Genomic DNA, 23,886 nt, shown 5'->3' with positions numbered 1-23,886 from the left:
CCCTCACGCTCACAACCCTCACTCACCCTCACACCCTACACCCCCTCACCCTCACGCCCCCTCACCCTCACACCACCTCACCCTCACACCACCTCATCCTCACACCCCATCTCACCCTCACCCCCCCTCACGCACACCCTCACCCACCCTCTCACCCTCACCCACACACCTTCTCACCCACCCCTTCACCCTCACACACCCCCTCACCCTCACACCCCCTCACCCCACCTCCTCACCCTCACAACCCCCTCATCCTCACACACCCCTCATCCTCTCACCCACCCTCTCACCACCCCTGACCCCCTGACCCTCACACCCCCTCACACACCCTCTCACTCACCCTCACACACCCTCTCACCCTCACACACCCACCCTCCCCCGCACACACCTTCGCCCTCATCCTCCCTCTCCCTCACACCCCCTCACCCTTACATGCCCTCACTCACAAACCCGCACCCCCACACACCCCCCACTCACCCTCACTCGCACCCTCACCCTCACACACCCAATCACACACCATCACCACTCTACCGCCCTCACTCTACCACCCTCACTCTACCGCCCTCACTCACTCTACCGCCCTCACTCACTCTACCGCCCTCACTCACTCTACCGCCCTCACCCACTCTACCGCCCTCACCCACTCTACCGCCCTCACCCACTCTACCGCCCTACCTCTATCTTATCTATCGCCCTCACTCTATCGCCCTCACTCTATCGACCTCACTCTATCGCCCCACGTCCTTCTTTATATCCATGTTCTCTTCACCTGTGCTGATCTGCTGCTCTCTTCCACCCCGCCTCCTTCTTTAACTCTATTCTTTTCTCCTGTGCTGATCTGCTGCTCTCTTCCACCCGCCTCCTTCTTTAACTCCCTGTTCTCTTCTCTTGTGCTGATCTGCTGCTCTCTTCCACCCCACCTCCTTCTTTAACTACCTGTTCTCTTCTTCTGTACTGATCTGCTGTTCTCTACCACCCGCCTCCTTCTTTAACTCCCTGTTCTCTTCTGCTGTGCTGATGCTGATCTGCAGCTCTCTTCCACATACATCCTTCTGTAACCACACACAAAAGCATCACCCCACACACAAACATCACACCACACAAACATCACCCCACACACAAACATCACCCCACACACAAACATCACCCCACACACAAACATCACCCCACGCTCAGCCACACGCTCAGCCACACGCTCAGCCACACACCACACACACACAAAACCACACACACAACCACACACACAAACACACACACAAACACACACACAACCACACACACAACCACACACACACAACCACACACATCTATCTATCGCCCTCACGCTATCTATCTATCACCCTCACGCTATCTATCGCCCTAACGCTATCTATCTATCGCCCTCACGCTATCTATCTATCGCCCTCACGCTATCTATCTATCGCCCTCACGCTATCTATCTATCGCCCTCACGCTATCTATCTATCGCCCTCACGCTATCTATCGCCCTCACGCTATCTATCTATCGCCCTTACTCTATCTATCTAACTTTCGCCCTTACTCTATCTATCTAACTTTCGCCCTCACTCTATCTATCTATCTTTCGCCCTCACTCCATCTATCTTTCGCCCTCCCTCTAGCTGCCCCAGACCATCAGACAGGCCAGTTCATGGACCTGTTTCAGAAAGAATCTGAAAACCTGGTTGTTTCCTAAGATGGAAAACTAGTTCTTTCACTGCCTATTACGGACTGGTAATGTGCGGACCATCACCATTTCTAAAAGCGCCAGGATACCCGTAGGATGACAGTGTTTGCGCTATATAAGTGATTTTTACATTACATTACATCTATCGCCCTCCCTCTAGCTATCTTTCGCCCTCCCTCTAGCTATCTATCGCCCTCACTCTATCTATCGCACCACCACAGCATCACTCAGGAGTACCACAGCATCACTCAGGGGCACCACAACATCACTATGCGCTACCACAGCATCACTGAACGCCACAGCATCACTCGTCGCCACCACAACATCACTCAGTGCCACCACAGTATCAATCTGTGCAACTATTCAACAATAACTGGTTCAAATATTTTCTCTCAATGTTTCAAGCTTTATTACAAATGTCATAAAAAGATGTTAATATTTCACTTCTGTTCTTGGATTTTCATCACAATAAAATACACTGAACATAATCTTCACAAAAGTTATTTACAAAAGTTTAAGCTATTGCCATTATAAATTACAATAACTTTTATTTAAGTATTAATTATTTAAAAAAATTAAAAGCCTTTGTTATTTGTAATATCAATACATCTAAGTCACGTAAATACAAAACATGTTGCATTACAAATGCTATAGGTGTCACATTTGCAAAAGATAAAAGTATTGGCATTGTAAATGGCAAAGCTATTAATTTCGCTATTTTCAAAACCAACACATTAATAAAAATGTTGTCATTTACAAGACCAATAGCTCAAACTTTCCTAATGCGAGACCTATTGCATTGCAAATGCTTGTTGTCAGTCCAATTACACACAGTATTCCCTATTGTATACGGATTGATGATCCCATTTACCATTTGTCATAAGTAGGTAATAAATGGAAACTAGGATGCTGGTCTGGGGCGGAGTGGGGTGCGAAGCATGTGGGCAAAGGAGGATGTTATGTGACAGTGGGGTCAGGAAGCAGGGGCAGACTCACTTGCAGTCTAAGCCTAAAGTGATTTTACCTGCTGGAATTTCCAGTTAAATCAGTCCTTACCTGGGACTCAGAGGCAGATTTAGAAGCCTGCTGCACCTCCAGTACGTCACGTTTTGTGAGGTACTGGTGGCGCATGTTACTGCTCCATATTTACAAGGACAGGAAAAGCCACCCTGCGTGGCTTTTACTCTCCTTGTAAATATGGCCCCTTTACACGCAGCACTTGCGTGAAAGGGGCGTTCCATGGGTGTTGCTGTGGGTGTTCCCACGCAACTCTCATGGAACAAGACACATTTCCATCCCCCCGTGATGCAGGCATAGGGTGCCTGCCCTGGCACATGGCAGCAGTTTGTGGGGGCTTTGGCGAAATGTATCATCTGTACTAACATTCTGTTTTTCATTTTCTCAATTAGGAAATCAGCCATGACACCAAAAGATTCAGATTCGGACTTCCATCACCAGACCATATTTTGGGATTGCCTATAGGTAATTAGTGGATATATTTTTTTTAACAACGTTACATAAGAAGAATTCTAATATCTTTTCTACTTGTTCTCATAAGTCAGTTAAAAAAAATAAAGTTTACTTGTTATGGTGAATTACTGCCCAGGTTCCTAAGATGATCTAGTTCCTTGTCTAGCAAGGCTGAGCTCACATATGACTGATTGGTCAAAAACTGTGACACACCCGGAATCCATACTGAAGGCTCCCTGGGTAAATTTTCAAGAATGAATAGAAACAAAACTGCTTACGTCAGGCTGCTTTCTTACCTGTTCAAGACTGTTCTCACCTCATGATTGTCAGTCAGATTGTTTCTGTTTAAGAAAATCCAAATCCAGCACTCTGCAGGGAGCACGTCAGGGCTTGGGTAGCAGTAGTGCAGTTGTAAAATGGTTTCCTTTAGGTCATTATACTGGGAAAAAGCCTGTAAAATAAACGTGACAGCATGTAAAAGGTCCACCCAACGCATTACAATGGTGGGTTAGGATAAGGAGGGATATAAGATAGTCCTAATATTGCTGTCGCACAGTCACAAACAGTGCAAAGTAGCTCAATGTGTTCTGAATCGCGCTCTTACAGAGTACGCCCCTAGCCGCTCTATTGTTTTTTTAAAGAACACCATGAGATGCAGGTCACATCTACTTGTAATTTATGTGACAGTGTTTCCACTTTAAGAGCATTGTAAGATGTAGGTTCCATTGCAGTGAGGACTGTTTTACTTAGTATACTTTTAAATGATGGAGTACACGTTGCATATTCCATATTTTGACATCTGTGGTGGGGAATAGACCATTTGCTGAATATTTTTTTATCTGTGATAAATACTTTTAACTGGAGATTCCTCACCGTATGAATTTTACAAGGCGCCAGACTAGGTGCAGAAATCTGCAGTAGCTCCCATGCACCTGTAGACGGCGTTGAAGGTCTGAGCATCAGCTCTGGATGTGATGACGCAAAGCCACCCCTGCACACTGACTTAATTTCCTGTTTTTCCAAGCTCTTTGACAATGATCTTGAGGTCCGCCTTCAACATTTTTGGTAAAGCTAACACATGTCAAACATTTCTCAGAGCAATGTGCCAAGGAAGTGAAACTGAAGATGACAGTCTTCAAACTGTGCAATGACTACTGTAAGCAGATGTTGGTGACAGACCTACTTGACATCTTTCTTTGGTGTATCAGCACCAAACACAATTCAAATGTGTGAGATAAATGCTCCCGGATGCACCTGAAGGGCTTCAAAGTTGCTCCCTCTCAAAGTCCTGAGGTTTGTTAGTTATCTCAGTCTCTGTCTCCATCCTCCAGTAAGTCCAAATGAAGTTGAGGGACAAGTTGTGACAGAAGTGTAAGAAATACCAAAAAGGGTTTGTCTACTTCCTCCGCTACTAGTCTAGGGAGACCTTCCTGCAGATGAACAATCTTTCCCTGCAACTTGGACACCCTTGCACAATGGTGCAAGAGTGCCTGCATTTGCTCCAGGCAGCTACAATTTGCGGCTTCCGGTCATCCAGGAGACTGCCGGGGACGCAAATCCATGACCCGATTCCTTCAGTCGCTGAGTCAAGAAGTAACACGGACCCTGGCTCACGCACACGCGCCCATAAACAGGTGTCCAACAATAATGAGGACCTACTGATCACCAGTAAGGAAACGTGATTTTGAGGCAGCTCCTCCATTTGAACATAAGGACATGCCCACCCTTTCCCCCTTGTCCTGAAGAAGACCCGCCATGTAAGAGGCAACATCCCTACAATGAGGGTCGAAACGTTGACTTTCATACTGGAACACATAACCAGAGTGTGATTTTGAACACCGGTTACAATGTGATGTTATCATTATAATAATGCCAACAGATCTCTGGATGTACTCCTGTATGGCTCTTTTGAGAAGCCATTGTCTATTGTTAAAAGAAATTTACAATTGACTTGTCACTTCACTCACCTGCACCTATCCCGATCACTGCACAAAACCCTTCCCCCTTTCCCTGTATAGTGGGCACTGCAAAAGGTTATTTATGGGTACAATAATGTAAAAATTACAAAGAAAAAATACAATGAAATACGTAGGAACACTATGTGAATAAACAATAGTGTTTTGTTAAATACTTTTTGTCATTGATTGTTCTTTAGAAGTTTTGTATTAATTCTAATCTTGTCAGGGACCACTCTATATCACATAACTACCCAGGTCCCTCTGACCCTGTGGGTTGACCCCCCATTCTGTAACCAAGCGCATGGTGAATGGCAAGGCTGCACCGTATTCTTGTAAATACAGTGCAGCCCTGCATTTCTGAAGAGGCGGAACCTGGCGTTAAGCCAACAAGGCTAACACCGCTCTTCGTTACTTCATTGTGAATATGCCCCTGTATGTGTTTGATGGTATTTCGTTTTAATTTTGGTTTTGTAAAGCTATAATGTTGAATGTGTTAGATTATGATGATGTCGGTTTAAGCCTTGGTAACTTCATGCATAGTGGGAAAAACAGCCATTTTGGGCTGACATGCAATCTTGTCAACCCATAAACAGTTAGTGGAGTACCAATTTACCACAACATCAAAATTTCAAAAGACTACCTCAAATCAGATTTTTTTTTTAAAACCTTCATGCATAGGACACGGGGAATTATGAGCTGTAGCGCGGGAAGTCCTACAGAATTCAGGATGTATAATGAAATAAGTCAAATCTAAAAAGGTACTTCTTTGAGCGAAGTTCTTATTTCCTTACAAGCTGTATAAAATTCGTGTTTTTTGCTGTACTTCGTAGAAAAGATTCTTATTAGAGTTAACATGGAAAACACACTTTACTTCTCCCAGCAAGAAGAATGCACGATCTGTATTATGTACAAAGTATCCCATGAAATTACAAAACAGACTGAATGGAATGTATTGTGTACACGTGAGAGAGATTCTACAGGCATGTTCCGCAAGCAGTGCCATCAGCAAGTGACAGTCAGTTGTGCATCAGCAGCCGAGGCTCCAATGCCTTTGTGGTCTATAGACTATGGCCCACATGCATCAATATCGGCTTTTGCGATTTCTAAATTGCGAAAAATAGCGATTCGCAATTTAGAAATCGCAAAAGCCTATGCATGATTATTTTTCCTTTTTTATGCAATTCGGTAAAAATCGCTATTTTTACCGAATCGCATAAAAAATTCGATTTTCACATTGCGAATTCACAATTCCCATTCATTCCTATGGGCCAAAATGCCCATAGGAATGAATGGGAATTGCGAATTCGCAATTTGAAAATCGCAATTCATCAATCCATTTCAAGGGTGGAGAGGGGGGTCTAAATGACCCCCCCATGTACCCCTGAAATGTATTTTTCGCATCATGTTGCACACACACATGTCCTAAGGACATGTGTGTCCGTAACATGAATGTTTTAAAAATGCATTTTCTGCGTTATTTACACTTTTTGCAAATTTACCGAGTGGTTCAACTACTCGGTAAATTTATCCCTCTAATTGCGAATTCGCAATTTAAAAAGTAATCATGCATTGCTTTTAAGAAATCGCAAATTTGCGATTTCTTAAAAGCAATCGCAATTTTAGAAATCGCAAAAATGTTGCGATTTCTAAAATTGCTTGATGCATCCAGAAAAGCATTTTTGGAATCGCAAATGGCCGATTTAAGGAATCGCACCGTTTGCGACTCCAAAAATGCTTGATGCATGTGGGCCTGTGTGATCTATTGTGCATAAGGGCAGTGATCGTCCATGATCAGAACAGAACACCTGACTTTAGAAAAACAAGTTTTTTATTATATTTGCATTTGAGAGATTTGATAATATCGTATCAGAAATATATATATATATATATATATATATATAATGGAATAAATGTAAAATTATTACAAGCAAATATATTTTGTTTCTTGGCAGGACAGCATATTTTCCTCACGGCAAAAGTCAATGGCAATCTTGTGATCCGCGCGTACACTCCTGTTTCCAGTGATGAAGTGAAAGGCTACGTGGATTTGGTTGTGAAGGTAACATCTACTGTACACCTTAATGTGTTCTGGTAAATTCGGCGTTTGCATAGGTTGACGTCAGCATTTATTATATTCTTTTTAATGTGCTGTAACTTGTCACCAGAGTTAACTCAGAAGGGACACAGACCAAGGTGACATGGGGTGGAGGCTCGTTCGAATGAAGCCAGAGAGACAGTGGAGGAGGGAGACTGCTGAGAGTGGTAATAGAAGGATAGCGAACAGACAGATGGGCTAGCGAGGGCACTGAGGTTGTTTGGGAAGCAAGAGGTGCACAGACTATGAATGTGGGCTTTTTAAAGAGGGCAAAGGTCACTGAAAATGGTCAGGCCTAACAAGGAGCACAGAGATTACAGCAGTAAAGGACAAAGGAAATGGAACCATGCTTTAGCCTTGGCATAATCTTCAAATCCATCTATAATCATTGACAGTTCTATACACTGTGGATGCTCACTTATAAAACTCTTTAATCCAACTCTGAGGAACATTGAGTCAGGCCATTGGACCAATGAACTGCTAGTACAATTATGCATTTAAGATACAGTAAGCTCAATGCATGCCTTTCTATGTAGGTGTTTCTTTGGTGAAGACTGCAGAACATTTAAGCCTAATCCACAACTCCGTTTTTGACTTGATATCTTTAAGAGTCTGGTGCCACAAGATGTTTAAATTAGGAAAGCACTACTCCATCCCAGCTCTCGTACTGGGAACAACCTTATGTTCCATATGAAGCTGCTTCATGTAGACCATAGAGCAGCAACGTTGCTTCAACACTCTGATGTAGCAACAGTTTGCACAGATTGAGCCACAAATGCTGTAGTCAATATTACAAGAAAATAACATTTAATTGAGAAAGGAGCACAACTCTAAACAGGGCACCATTGTTGCCAGGTGGCAGCAGTTTAGTGAGCTAGATGCAAGTTCTTCCTGTGGCCTTCTTGACCCTACTGCGCGTGTTGTAGCACTACAATGTCACACAGTCATAGACCTTTAGAGCTGGTGTGCAGGGTACCCATAGATCATCATATTCAGCCCCTACTGTGGCACAGAAAAATACCAAGCTAATGGTTAAAAGTGTTTTTTTTCTGTGATCTAACTTGTTTTTATTCATTTCTAGTTTTTAAACCTTTAATTATTGCATTATTATTATTCATTTTTCATTGGCCATCTCCGTACAAAAAGCAGACAAGGCTATAAAGTATCTACATAGCTTTACTTTTACAGACACTCTGAAAATGTTTTCATTTTTAGGTTTCGCCTGCACAGGGCTTGCGCTGTGCTTGAGAAATCTATTGTTTTATATATAAACTTAAAAGGGACTTACATCCCGCCTCCTCTCTTTCCTGGCTTCTCATTGGTTCCTGGGCATGACTCCATTTCTATTGGGTGTAGCATATTTTCCTGCATTTACCAATGTTTGTTCCTCATCTGCTTGTCTTATCAGTTTCCCGCCACCGAAATACTGTGAACATCTGCGTTGGTGGACCTATATTTTCATAAAGTGTTGCCTTTTACTATTGCAGCATATTCATATAACACTTTATCACTCAGAGAGATATTAAGTGATTTGCATAGAATCACAGGATGTTGCACAGCGCTGCTGAGGCTCGAACCTGGATCCCCAGCTCTTGAGTCAGCAGCTATGTCCACTGCACCAAATCCTCTCCACTCCTGTTATCTGTCAGGAAGCTCTTTCCTTCTCCTGGAGGAAAACAGCTCTTTATTCATTATTAACGCAATACCGATGCATTACCAAATGCTTCTTTTTTTTTGTAATGTTAATAGTAGACAATGATGAAGTTAAAAACAAAAGTAAAAAACACCAGAGGCCCACTTCTCTATGTTCCAGAAACTAATTTAAGTCTTAGAGGGGTATATTACCAAGCAATAGCGATAATAATCGCTATTGCTTGGTTAGAGACAAAAATGTATCGCCGCAATGCATGAATTTTGCTGAAAAGTCAGCGATATTGTTTATGATGATACTATTGTTTATGATGATACTGGAGCCTAATGTGCACAGACGGATCAGCTTCTGTGTTGTGTTTTTACTGCTGTTGGTAAATAAGAGTGCTAAACGTAAGCAAGCGCAATTTGCGTTCAACTCATACAAAACATGTTTCCACCCAGTTATTGTACAAGAGGCAAACTCTAAGTGATGGCTGTGACGTCCATTTCATGCAAAATACTATTCTGAGCTTTTGCCTAAAAAGAGGCCATTCCCAAGGGGACATGTGCATACCCACCTCAACCTTGAGTTTGGGTATACGTTCCTCAAAAATGAGCAATAAGAGAACCTTGATTCATGTTTATTGTCAGAGGAAATGCATCTTTCCTCTGTTAAGTGTTTAAAGTGTTGAATTCTCTTCTAGGGAGGTGTGTCTGACAATGCGGAGGTGACTGAAGCGTAACCTAGCACTGTAAATGAGGACTTGTAAAACGCTAATATGTATTGACATAAGTTTCTTTTGTGAGGCCTTATTGGCAATGATGATTAACTATGGTCAGTGTTTGTCATGCAATATGAATCTTTTTTTATCTCGCACACTTATCCTTTTCAGATTACTATGACAGTTTTTACCATGCCCAAGTTGTGTTCTGTTTAAAGTGCTACAGCCCTCGATTACAACATTTTCTTTGCCTTGATACAACCGTTTTTAAATCAATCGGCCTGCTCATTTACAAAGTAACTTCATTTAACTTTTTCAGAAATATGCACAACATCTATTTTTATTCATTCTTCACACGCCTCTCATTCCCTGTCCTCTGCTTATAATGTCTGCCTGTGACTCAGCTACTGAAAGCTTCTGGGAAGTGCACGAGTCAGTGCCTCTAAGTCAGTGGATTTGTGTGCCCAGGGATACACATTAGCCTCTGTCAGGATCAATCATCAGTCATTCCAGTATGCAGTAACGCTGCTGTTCCATTCCCTGATATTTAAATCACACATAATACACAATTCACTTAGAAGACTCAAGTCATCTAGGAACTCACAAGTCACTCAATTGATCTCTCAATTTACCAAGTAACAGCATCTCATACAGACTGTAAAATGGCAGGCCTATGTGATTGCTATGGTGGAAGATGAACAATAAATTATGACTGATGTAAAATCTTCATTTAGGGCACTATTGTCTTTTTATAAATCCACACCCTCACATTTCCCCTGCTCCTTTTTTAGGTCAAGCATTCAAGACTTCTTGTATATACTTTAGTATATATTTATTATATACTTATACATGTATGTACTTTGTGGGCTCTGGAGATCAGCCCTAGGACTTGTCTGCTTCCACTTAGGGACTTTTTTCTTCTGTTTACCTGCCTCTATTTAACTGTCTTGGTAGAAAACGATCAGCAAAGGTCAGTAAAATACTGGAATCAATTTAGTATTCTCTAGATTCCAGTCCATAGAAATTGTCTTCCACGAGCACCCGTAGACAATAATATTTTTTTCAACCTTGTAGTTTCAGTGATATGACAACCGAAGGCCCTGCTTTTATATTATAAACAGAGCTTTGGACAATACAATTTCCTGCTGAAAGGCAATATTTCTCTCCATGTGTTTCCATGTCTGGAGTGTCATGCAGTTTGGTGCTTACTTTCCCTCCATGTTAAAGAATAATAGATGTTTCAGCACCCGGGGTAATTTGCTGCATAGCTAAATACATATAAGGTACGAAAGGCGAGACCGATTGCATTGCAAATGCTTGTTAGACCGCTTTCCCCTGTTCTTCGTCCATGCTGCCTGATCATACCAGCACAGGTCTATGTCCTCTCCCAAACAAAATGTCATTTGCACTTGTTCTAAGTCACTCTTTGTCTAAAGTAGTAAATGTAATTTTTAATGCATGCTATGTGTATTGTAAACCTTTTGTCCATGTTATATTGTAATGATTGCCGATACATTGTCTCAGTGGTCAAAACATCTTATTTTACAGGTATACTACAAGAACAAACACCCTAAATTTCCAGAAGGAGGGAAAATGTCACAGTACTTAGACAGCTTGAAGATTGGAGAAACAATTGATTTCCGCGGCCCTAATGGACTCCTGGTCTACAATGGCAGAGGTAAAATGAAGAACAAAAGGTTCTAACAAAACATTTTCTGACTGCAACCTACCAAAAACAGAAGTTGGGAAGTGTCAGTGCAAGGACATTCCGGTTGCATATGAGCAGTGTGATGGGTGTTGTGGTATGGGAACGGTTGAAGAGAATGAAGGAATTGGGGATGGAGTCTGGTGAAGAGGGTCACAGGGCTAAAAACAAATAGTATGAAGTAGTGAAAGACGTTTTTTAACAGAGGCCCCTCCCCCCTCCCATCTGGAACATTACTATAGCTTCTCAATATCTTTCGAAGTTGAAGATACGTTTTGAATGCCTTATTCATATTTATCTGAACTTGGGGCGGGGTAATGAGTGGGGAATGAATGCAAAATTGGTGAGACATAGTTACTGGGAGAGGAATGAACGGACACACATGTTTATTTAAAAGTGTTAATTAAAAACAGTGAAAATACAATACATACTTATTTAAAAAAATATTTTTTCTTACACCTTCCAGTTAGATATTGCCATCTCTTACACATCATTATGCTGAAAAGCCTGAAATCTTTCTTTGGTGCTTTCTAAAGGAAGATAATTTATGCAGTCAATGTCCTTTACCAAACTTGAAGACAGTGTGAAAATAGATTATGTAATTAGTACAAATAGAGTTGGTTTTATGTTTTAATAAAAAAACAATCTGTAGATTTGCCACCTTCATTTCGTTATAGAAGATGGAAAAAACTTACACCCCACCCTAACAAGTCTGTGATTCCAAATTGTTTACATGAACAACACTTGTGTTTTTATTCCCAGCATAGAAAGAAATAAACACCTGTTATCTTTTACTCAAACTCTTAATTTACACCAACTTTAAACTAGTTTGTGCACATTAAAGGTGCCATAGAAAGAGGCAAAGCACCCTCCGTCTCACCTAAATGAAGCCATTCTAAAAAGATACATTGTTTTGTTCATATTTTGTAAAGACATTCGAAAAATATATTCTTGGTATTGCCTAAATGTAAAGTACGCATAGACAAGCATTAATAAGTGAGTATGTGCCACATATTCTATTCATGGTTTTTGGGGAGTGGAAGCCTTATTTAGGGTTGCACATAGTAATGGGAAAATGGTTACAATAGATAATGAGTTTTACTGCATTATTGGTGATTACCAGAGTAATATTTATAAAGAGGAAATGTTACAATACAAGATTGACAGGAGCAGCACATGGGTGGTGGTCAGTGGGGCTATGAACAATAGGCAACTGGTAATGCTTAAAATGTCTTCTGACGTGGAAAGTGTTTTTCACTGGAGGAAGTTTACCTGTTGTGGAGACGCCATTGCAGACATGGTGAACATTAAAAGGTAAATGCTTCTTGATAGTACCTTTCCTTGTTAGGCATTTAGTACTTCAGTTTTGTGCCTACAACTTGATATTTGTTGACTTGAGTTCAATAGTTTATTTAGGAGGAAGTCTTGCTTTTAGGAATGATAGGTGGAGTGGTGTGGCTCACTGGTTAGAGGCGGCAGACCCGTAAGCAGAGAACGGCCCGGGACCAGGGTTCAATCCCCGACGCGGCAGGGTCGTGGACCAGGGTCAAACGGACTCGATAATTCTCACCTCGCTGCCTACTGTAACCAGGGAACACACTCTGCAACTCTGGGCATTAGGCTTGCCTCATCTCTACAATGGCACCCACAGACGCCGGGGATGCCTGGTTTCACATTGGAGATACCCAGAAAGGGACCATCTCACAAGGAAAACCAGGACGGGTTCCCCAGTGGTCTTCAGCGCCAGGATACTCCTTGGAGTCACAGTGCGCTTTACAAGTACACCCACATTTACAAATGACATAATACTTCTTAAAGGGGATATTGTATGGAAGAGTCAGCTGGTCATGTTTTTGAAGTACTATAGTTACACATCAGGGTATTGGGTGTGTGAAATAGAATTTGCGTCAGGGTGCTTTGATTGCAGTGCATGAGAGACTATTTTACATCCTTAAAAATACACCAAATCCTCATGCATTAAGTTCTTATCTCATAAATGCATTAAATATAGAAAACAATAATTTAACTATGTTTTCACTGCAGAAAGGTTTTTAAAATGTTTTAATGAGGACTGGAAATGGAAGCCAGACTTATTGGTTTTACCAGTGCTTATTGCTCTTAGCATCATTGAGTGACAGACCAGTTGGTCAGTTATGGGGCAAAGCCTTCAGGGACTTTGTCATATAGCCAGGTTTGGGTCTTATCCTGTTGGTTTCAGCAGGTAAAAGAAAAATTCCATTTTCATTTAATTAGACCGCAGGAGTCACTTCTTTGCTTGGCTCCAGTACCTATGGCTGCTGACAAATGTTGCCTGAAATCAAATCCTGTAACTATCAACTTGACAGATTCTTGCCAGTAATCTCACTTCAGGACAGAAAAGGAGAGGTTATAACTGTGGTCAAATCCAAAACTACTATAGATTGACGCTTGTGCTCAGGGTTCGTCTAAAGTTGACAGTCTTTAATCTATGGTTATCGAGTTTTTGGATGTCCACTTGCTTAATGCATAGAGATTATGATTGGCAGTCTAAGACTTCACATGCTACATTTCCATGCTCTCCAAGTCAATAAATGAATTTTGGACGTAGATGCAAAGAATTCATGCACAACAAGTGCATGAAGAAACCTAAAGAGATTCTAAGCTCATGGGCTTTTCCTGCTCCTTTCAAAAGGCGATCAAATATATTTTGTTACATGCTTGTGGATTAAAAGCAACCTTAATTTTAGATGTTGTCAGCACCACATTATGTACACTGCAAGGATCAAGGCTCACTTTTTTATATTAGCTTCATAGGATTAGGGATTTAGCTCCTTCCAGTAGAAGAACCGGGTTTCTAAACCCAGCGGCGCCAGGGACACGCCCAAAGTCTTCGGATTCCCCTGTCTTGGTATACAGAGACACGGAATACTTCTGCGTGGCGTCAGAGACCAAATTTATTAGCTGCAGCTAGTAACAGTAATCTCAGCAATACAACACGGTGTACAACTCAAGAAACTGTTCAATTTTTGTAAGGCAAGACATTCCTTTTTATTCCAAAATTCACAATACGAGTACACATCCATTGCGCAAAATTCTAACCAATAAGGTACATTCTCAAACAAAGTATCACATAGCAGAAACTCTCAGTTTACATTGCCCCAAGTTAATTATTAGGAATGTATCAAATCCAATCTCCACAAGCCGGACAAACCCATAATTGAAAGCACAATGCATGTAATAAAAGAGCATAGGAAACGAAACAATGACAGATAACGAGCAAAATAAAGCATGTGTAAGGAACCTAAAAGTTAATGATGTCCTGAACCTTGGTTCGTAATCTCAGACTACAATCAGCCAAGGAAATTGGGTTAACCAGGTCAGTTTCTTACAATGCACCTTAAAGTCAAGAAAAGGCCTAGTTAATAAGTGTATGAACAGCGAAGCTCATGCAACTTCGTTCGTTCGGTTACCTCCACGGGCCCACAGGCCTACGTGATGGCAACACAAAATGGAGTCACAAACAAAATGGAACCCATGTTCGAAAACAAAGTCTCTGAATACGTAATGAACTCGCTAGTTAACGTGACGAATTCACTCCATATTAGCGGCACTCACTAAATACGGTTTGACATCACCAAAATCGTGACGGAACCATGACCTCACGAGACAAGTCAGATTTCACAGAACCTCACAGTGGAGTGCCTGGAAATTATTTTATTTGCACTGCCTTCTACAAACAACCTCTAATTTATTCATTCACTCTTTTGTTAGTTTTGATGCTCAGCACGCTCCTGCCAGTTTATTAACTATGTACCATTGTCACATAGATCTAGTCTATTTTTAAAGAAGCCTATGAAGGCGACCAAGTGCTTGAGTTAAGGACAGAGCCAGAAAAGCCACAACAGGAAGGTTTTCAGCCAACATCAGAAGATAAGAAGATCGTGTTCTGTTTAATTATCCTGGATAGTCTTCCAAAGTTTTGGCTGCTTTAAACAAAGGCATCTGATTCCTTCTCTTGGCCTTTATGTTTAATTCTTTCTAATAAAGCAAAACCAAAGGGGATGATGGACGGAGTGTTGAATATTGCAAGAACTCACCCCCAGTTAATTGATCTGGGTTTAATCCATCATCATTCTCACTCTGCCACCCCAGTTCAGACATGGCCATATGCAAATCAGTCTGACCCTGTGCCTCATGGGAACAATCCAGCCCGAACTGCCAAGCCATGTCTTCCCTGGATCGGATACAAGCATCCTGGGACCGGTTTGTGGTTAATCAGCCGTCATCAGCCAGGCTCGCTTGAATGTAGTTTCTAGGAAGAGAGAGTGGTCCACAGGAGAATCCAAGTCCATATCAGTTTTCACGTATTTTTTTGTAAAGAGAACACACCCAAAAAAACTCTGGACCTCTTGAGTTTTTGAACAATAAAGTTTTGAAGGGGGTAATGAGTGTGTTTAGCAAGAGTTCTTGAAATCCTTAGGCTGAATCCTTACTCATGTAATCAAAATCAAGAGTCCATATTGTGTAGAAAAGTTGCTCTTTATTAATTTAGATAAAACATGAACAGCCGACACGTGTTTCGCCCCCTGTGGCGATTCGCGCCGGGGCTTTTTCAAGGCTATTACAATATATAGTTTGTTCTTTACAGTTTCTTCATAATTTGTGCTCCTTTCAAAACCAAAATCCGGCTTTTTTTCAATACGTGAATTTGTAAGGGTATAAATCCCTGAGTTACATCGTCGGCAGCCTGCGAAAGCAGAAGATACATCCAGCAGGCTGCCGACGATGTAACTCAGGGATTTATACCCTTACAAATTCACGTATTGAAAAAAAGCCGGATTTTGGTTTTGAAAGGAGCACAAATTATGAAGAAACTGTAAAGAACAAACTATATATTGTAATAGCCTTGAAAAAGCCCCGGCGCGAATCGCCACAGGGGGCGAAACACGTTTCGGCTGTTCATGTTTTTATCTAAATTAATAAAGAGCAACTTTTCTACACAATATGGACTCTTGATTTTGACTACATGAGTAAGGATTCAGCCTAAGGATTTCAAGAACTCTTGCATTCGCTTGAATTTAGTGGCAAAGTGAGCAAGGGACCCACCTTTGTGTATTTACACATAAAATATAACACACACCTTAAATAAAAAATAAATGCAAGGTAAACTAATTGTCGGGAAACAATTACCCATGGAATAAGTGACTATTGTAAAATATGCAAAGCCAGTCCATTGCTTACCATTGATTGGCTTGGTCACTTATTTGCTTGCTTCTTATTCAATTTTTTTCTTTTGCTCCTCAAACATAGCCTTTTTACCATCTCTCTAATTGGTTGGCTTTTAGCCTTCAACTGCTCACCTTTTAAAGACCGACTTATTTCCTCTTAACTTGGCACTACATGGGGGTGTATGGGTTTACTAAGTCTCTGTTCTGATTCTGCACCCCAAAATACCTGCCTCCTGTGTTGATGTCTCCTTCATGTGCTGCATGCTCTGTCCTGTGTGCTTCTTCCATTTGCCAAAATCCCCCATGCTGCTTTCCCCCCTACCTTCCATGTAGCTTCTCACTTGTTTCATGCTTTTCCCCTCCTACCCACCCATTCCATGTTGCATCCCACCCTCACCCACTTCCTGTCTCTCTCGATTAGGTCCTTTAAAATAATATATATGTTTGTATATTTATTTTTCTAGGAGGGCTAGGTAGCAAATTTCTACCTGCCTCCCTGCTATAAAACAGCAGTATTGCCCTACTTAAATTTTTTTATAATACCAATTCATTTCACTTTGGTTTTTAAAACAAGTTGTGTACATGTCATTTCATAGGCGTTCATGTGTGGTGATGCATATGCGTGCCTACAAAATGCCGTTGCCAGCCACGTTATCGCACTTTTTTGTTTACTTTTGTAACTTTTAGACATACTGCATTTCATCTTACCGATGATATTCACCATTGCCAAAAGGCATTGGCAGAATCAGTAGGTCTCAAAAACGAAACCTATTGGCTTTGCTAATGCTTGTTTTTATTTACTGGCTTCCTGTTGCTCTAACCTTCTGCAGCTGCCTACACAATGATCATGTTATGTGTTGCAAGAGGAGCAAGCCACACTTGTACTATTTCCACAAGTAGTTCTACATGGCCAGTAATGTGTCTGTTGGTCTTTGTACATCCTGCTAAACATTACATTTCGTGTTAAAAACCCAGAGCCTCCTTGTGATTCACTGAAAACGACAGTACTATGAATGTTTTAGAAACAAATGCATAAAACTGCTGCATTGATGTAACTCTTTTAATCTTCTCACGCCTCCCAGTTAGTTTGAACCTCTGGTGCTCTTGAGCAACTTGGTTATTTATTAACTTGAAAGTCAGCATCCTGGAATCACGACCATAGGTCAGGGAAGCGTTCAAACGTGCACGTACTCAGAGTATAACATATTTCATTATTTGTGAATATGTTTATTTTGTTTATGCCCTTTTCTCAGGAAAACTTGCTATCAGAGCCGACAAAAAGTCTGAGCCGCAGAAGAAGTTTGTAAAACACATTGGGATGATTGCTGGAGGAACAGGTGAGAATATTTAACCTCATACGAATGACCAGCATGTGAGGTGGGTTTAAGGTGTCGCGAGGGCCCTGCACAGTATTCTTGTGTATGCCATGATGTCTCTTTACAGACAAGATTATAGAAGAAAAGGGAAATTTCGGTAGAATCCACACCAGCTTTATGTAGGTATTATGAAAGTACACAACTGACTCCGTTCTCGGTTTCCACCCCTGCATCTCACAAACTCCGCTGCAGTGGTGCTAGAAGTCATTGGCAGAAGTGAGTGCTGAGCACCTATGTGTGAGTGCCCACTTGCCTGCTTCTGTTTCTTGCTGCCTCTACTTTGCACTATGCCTTCAGTGTGTTTCCCCTTCTATGAGCTTGGCGACGAGGCCAGTGGGTCCAGGGTCGCGCTTTCAGCTGGAAATAGAACCAGAGAGTGTTTTTAGCAGTGCATTTTTATCAGCAGCCCTAGAGCGGCTGAAGCATCATGGCCGCGGCTACAGGCCTACTTCCTGCCTGGTGTAGTTGAGGGGGTTCTCTCGATTGGTTCCCTTTCGTTGCAACACACTTCCTAGTCTGTGTTTAAAAAACAGCATGTGAAGGAGTAATGGTAAGTTACCTATCCCAGTGCCCTCCATGGAAGCAAGAATAATCTGTGATGCCCTGCATTTTATTTTTTATATGAGTTTCTTGTATATTTTTTTGGTTTCTGGAATGCTCCCCAATTTCTGTTTTCTGTTGGTCTGTCCGCAACAGAGCACTAGTTTATTATTCTGAGCCCTCATTGTTGTGGAACACATGGGCACTGCCAAGGTGACTGCAGTGGAAGGAGTTTCAAAACGTGTGCCTCCATCATTGCCCGTGGTTAAAGACAAAATTGGTTCTGTCGGGTAACCGAATATATTGCTTTTAAGAAAGGCTAGGTTAGCTCAAAGCACAGTGTAATAACTCAAGTGCAGTTAAATTGAATGAAACCTCTCTGAAAACAAAATATAGTTCAAGAAATTTATATAGGAAACAACGTTACGTATGTAAAACACCGGAATTACTTCATTCCATTTTATACAAATTCTAAGAACAGGTGAAAAGTGACTGTAGGTGAATGAAGTGACTAGTGCAAAAATAGAGTGACACTTATATACAGTTATATACAATATTACACATGAAAAAGGTCGGGGGAAGGAACAATTTTGAGTTAGCGGTCAGAGATCTTAGTTAAAGCTCCAAGGAGACAGTTGATTATTGTGCCCGTTCCTGGAGGTATCTTGACCAGTGTTATGCGTCGACGTTTCGACCCTAATGTGCCCCAGTTGGTGGTCACGGCGGGTCTTTATCAAGACAGGGGAGGGGGGCGACACGGTGGGGTATTTTGAATTCACAGGAGGCAAGTAAATCACACCCTGGTCTGGATTGCCAGCAGGTCAATCACAAATTCAAGTAGAAACGAGAGGGTAGCGCTGCTCACTCTCGATATCTCGAGTACCGTCTGGCATCAGTTGCGGAGACTCGAATTGCCCGTGACCTGTACATTTACCTCTTTTTAGGGTGTTCATTCAGAAGTGAGAGTAGTTCCTACTTGCTTGATTTCTTGTATGTGGGCTACATCCTCCCAGCATGGCACTGCTCTGCTAGGTGGGGGATCTCCCCGTGTACATGTCCTTCTCTGTCCCTATTGACTGGGGTTTTACTGTACTGAATGGTGTGCCTACATAGGTGTCTAGTTTTGTGTCACCCCCAGATTGCTCCATTTAATGCATGATCCCTGAAGAAAATAGGTGTGGTTCACTTCCACTATGTCCTACACTGGTGAAATAACCAATATAGGCGCAAAGAAACTGAACAAAATAAAGTAATGTTGAGAGAAAGCAAGACACCAAGCTAAGATTATGATCTCTTCAAGGTTCTAAACAAACAACGCCCTTACGTTTTGTGTCACCTAAAACATGTGTTGCCTGATGAAAGTCTCAGCGTCTAGCTCTCACCTTTAGAGGAGGAAAGGAGAAAGGGTACTTGGCTGGTGGGTATCCTGATATCTTCTGCATTCCCACTTCCATTTATGGATGTCCTGTCAAAGGTTATTTTGTTTTACTCTTTGTGGTTATCTTGTGATTATGCTAATTTCTTAACAGAGCTCAATTATTAAGTTGCATATTACCATGTGTCATTTCCTTGTGGCCAACCCTAATAAGGTAAACGATACTCTGTGGAGCGTCACCTCCCATTGGCACAGTATTACATTTGCTCCTTGGCTCTGGGACTACTCTACTTTAAGTTGCCCTCATCTACCATTTCCCGGTATTGGGTTGCTTTAACAGGTAATGCATCAGAGGATGAGGATGAGATTGTGTATATTTGAATTTATTTATTTATATCCACAACTGCGCTCAGGGGCGCTACTTCAATGGTGGAATGCCATTATTAACTCTATTCAGGCCCTCAGGTATTTTTTAACAATAATGTTGCACGTTCTGGGGGTCTCCCTACTCAGCAACCTGAAGTTGATCAAATGGGTCTTTTAAAACCTTTGGAGCAAAGGTGCACCTTCGATAGGACTTGTCACTAATTTTGTTAAAATGGAGGGAGTAGTACCAGCTCTCTGGTTTCACAACCAGTGAAACCCTTCTCAACACTGGCTCAACATTTAATGAGTACATTTCAAACCTACTCTCTCGCTAGACCAGGGAACAAGTACCAATATTCTTTATGTTCACAGAAATCAACAAAACTGGCATAACTTCCTCCAATATAGGTGTTATCTATGCAAAGTGGAGCTCTTTTAATGTCATAATGTTTGCTCTGAGAGACAGTCTAGTGTGAAGCGTGCAAAAACATGCATGTATCAACCTAAGATTGCAGATATTAGCTCAAGCCATTATCTTAAGAGCACAAGTGCTTCAAAGAAGCTTTAACTAGTATTGTATGAAAATAAACGAAATTATTAATTAATAAAAGAGACGTGTGCTTAGGTCTGTATGTTTTACGGTGAAACATTTTTAGAAGGGCTGCATGGCTTACTGATGAACTGAAAGGGATTCCTGAGGCGCCATGCGATTTCAGGAAATCTACATTTCAATGTAGGGAAACTCACAATATGTGACTCATTTTATCAGTTCTCCTTCTGAGTCAATCAAAATGGCAAATTGTGGGGTGTTGCCATTTTAAATTGCAAACTGGAGGAGGGGAGTTTGGGAGCAGAGGTGTGTGTGTGTGTATTATACATAAAATACATGTGCAGAAACGTTTCTACTACATTGAAACCAATATGTAATTTACATGTTAGCTAAAGACATAGAAGAGGAACCAGTACAAGTCTCCAACATGAACATTGTAAGACTTCAGCAAAGTTGTCACCAGCGTTGCAGAAACACATTGGTTAGGAAGAAAGGACATGGATGAAATATACTTTAGATTAAATGAAGATGTACTTCAGCCCATCTCAAGGTTCTCATGACAGCTGCAAACTATAAAGGCCTACATTTGAGCTTTCTCCTACTTTCCAGTTTGGGAATAACTGTTATAATAACATCTGCACACTGATTGTATGCTGTGTTTTTCTGCTAGTTTTGAATCACTCATCCACTGCCCGATCGTAGAGCAAGCTGTTGACGATTTAGGCGATTCAATTGCCATAGAAGGAAATGGGTCTCTGCATAGAATGACACTTTTCAAGCACTTGATGTCCTTGTCTGAAATGCCCTTGTGAAAGAGATGACAGCGGTTTCTTTAAAAATGCTGGTACTTCCATGGTTGAGTTAGATCCACTGTTAGTAGTGCCTAGACTTTCACTTTCTAAGGTGTAAGATTTTATGACTTCAAAGAGTACCTGTTAGGAGGCCAGATTGTCCAGTAAGCTTACAGGGTGTGAGACAGGGATTGCAATTTCGGTGTTGTATTGTTTATGAGATGGGTGTTTTTAAGAAATATTGCTAGGGCAATGTTCAGTATGAGAAAGAATGTCATCAGAACAAACTAAATATTGGATTGAAAGATAGCTATCAACTTAAGGAAGAAATCTTTTCCAAGACATTTATGGTAAGATGCTTTTGAGGCAGCTCGCGGCATCCAATGATGGTTTGCTTATAATAGGTGATGTAGACGAGCAAATCGGATTATGGTATATTTCTGAGTCCATGATTAACTACTAGCGAGCTCCTTGATAGAATGTAAAAAAGGTATTTTGAAAAACACTAATTATCTGTTACTTTTCCCGTCAAAGAGGTAGGAACTATGTTGTGAGGACGCATATAAATATGGCTCAAGTAATAAATAATCACAGTCTGACAGTATTTTCCCACATCTGCAGAGCTTCTTATTATATCTTTTTTTATTTAACTATAAATGAACGGTGGCTTTAGACAAAACAAGGAGTTAAATCTTATTTAAGGGCAAATCAGAGGTACTGACACCTACCAAGTGGATAGTTAAATAGTTATGAACCCTCAGTATATTGTATAACAGGTCTGGTGCTGACTGCTGACATTATGAATTATGTTCGTCTCCACTTGACACACATTTATTTGCCTTTTTAATACAGTGTGTGTATTTGAAAGGTACACCTGGATTTGTAATATTTGAGCTCCATACAAATGAAACCAATAACATATCCTATGAATTTATGTCTTGATTTGTTTCTTCGTTATACTCTCAAAAAAGATGCCTATGTTACAGTTATACTTACTTTCATCTCAGTTGACAGTATCATTGCAATTCCTGCATTTGTGAAGTAAGGAAATAGGAAAACCTAATTATCTGAAAAAATTAAACTGTAATAATGTATTTTTATTAGACAGTAGTCTGAAGACTTGTGCTATCATGTTCCCTTATGTGTGGATCCAACTTGTTTCTGTTCTTTCTCAGGAATAACTCCGATGCTTCAGTTGATCCGGCACATCACAAAGGATCCAAAGGATGATACCAAATGTTACCTTATTTTTGCAAATCAGGTGAATGGGCAGATTGTTTGCTATGTTAGTTGATTTTGACATCAAATGTAGGCATCGTCTGCAGAAGATTTACATATCTTAAGTGAATCTAGCTTCTCTACCTAATAATTTCCATTGTTCAGTTTGTACTCATTAGTTTAGGTTTTTGCCATTTTCATTGTTGGGATGGAGAGCTCTCTTGCATGGTGATGGACATGCCACTGTATGCCCCAGCTGCATTGATATCTGAATCGCTGGTAATGATTTTCCGTTCATGGGGAAACACATTGTATTGGCTCCATGATCTAGGAGCACCAAGTGCTACACTCGTGGGGGTAGAGGGTTGCTGCCCTTGCCTGGAGTTAAGTGACATGAACATAGGGGAGACAGCATACCTGTTTCGTGTTCAGTATAATCAGTGTAGTGAACAGGCATTTTTGCCTGTGTCACTGGAGTAGGGCCTACTAGGCCACTTGCACATCTTTCAGTAGTGGTGTACTTAATTCACAATTGGCCTGCATGGACTGTGTGTAGCACCAGACAGTGCATGATACTTATGTGTGCATGATCTGTTGCATAAAGGCCTTTGGATTCCGTTTTGGAAGCCCAGGGCCTGGAAAGGCTGTTTTTTTTTATTCTAACAAGAATTACGTATCATTGGGGCCAGGGCTCATTGTCAGAGAAACAATGGGACTACTAAGGTTGGCGCTACTAGGCAATTTTGAGAGACAGAAAGGCGTAGTCCATTGAACCTTTATGGGGCATATTTCAGTGGAGGCTGACAGCCAGGTGTGATCTCCAGTTACACTCTTGGACTCTGTTGTTGGTCACTGAGTTGGATTAATTCCTGCTGTGGCAGTCTGTCTTTTGACAAAGATCAATGGAGAGGAGAGAGCACTTCAAAGGTGCTGACACCCACAATACGTCTTTCAAAGGCCTGACATTAAATTGCAGATGTGTCTAGATTTGGACGATAAATGTGGGAGAACAGAACCGTCTCATCAGAAGGAAGATCATCTAGACTTTTTGCTACTGGAACCAGGACATGCTACCAAATCCTATCAGTCACATCTGGGTGAGGGGCCATCATCAGGAGTGAAGGACACTTGTACTGTGCCTGGCCCACCAGCCTTCTGCCCGTCTGCAAAGACCTGTGTCCCCTATGAGGAGGAGGA

At 41.4% G+C, this 23,886-nt stretch overlaps 1 protein-coding gene across 1 annotated transcript in view; it reads left to right on the top strand.

Moving 5' to 3' along the window:
• CYB5R2 (cytochrome b5 reductase 2) overlaps positions 1 to 23,886 on the top strand; it is a 137,753-nt gene that overhangs the window by 75,844 nt on the left and 38,023 nt on the right. Inside the window, exons 3-7 of the mRNA XM_086955908.1 lie at positions 3,094 to 3,166; positions 7,065 to 7,171; positions 11,110 to 11,239; positions 17,727 to 17,810; positions 22,647 to 22,732. Of these exons, the coding sequence (XP_086812034.1) occupies positions 3,094 to 3,166; positions 7,065 to 7,171; positions 11,110 to 11,239; positions 17,727 to 17,810; positions 22,647 to 22,732 (480 nt within the window). The remainder of the gene's footprint in view (positions 1 to 3,093; positions 3,167 to 7,064; positions 7,172 to 11,109; positions 11,240 to 17,726; positions 17,811 to 22,646; positions 22,733 to 23,886) is intronic.

This window comes from Lissotriton vulgaris, chromosome 2_1 (genome assembly GCF_964263255.1).
Source record: "Lissotriton vulgaris chromosome 2_1, aLisVul1.2, whole genome shotgun sequence".
NCBI lineage: Eukaryota > Metazoa > Chordata > Amphibia > Caudata > Salamandridae > Lissotriton > Lissotriton vulgaris.
This window is presented reverse-complemented; position numbering and strand designations above follow the sequence as displayed.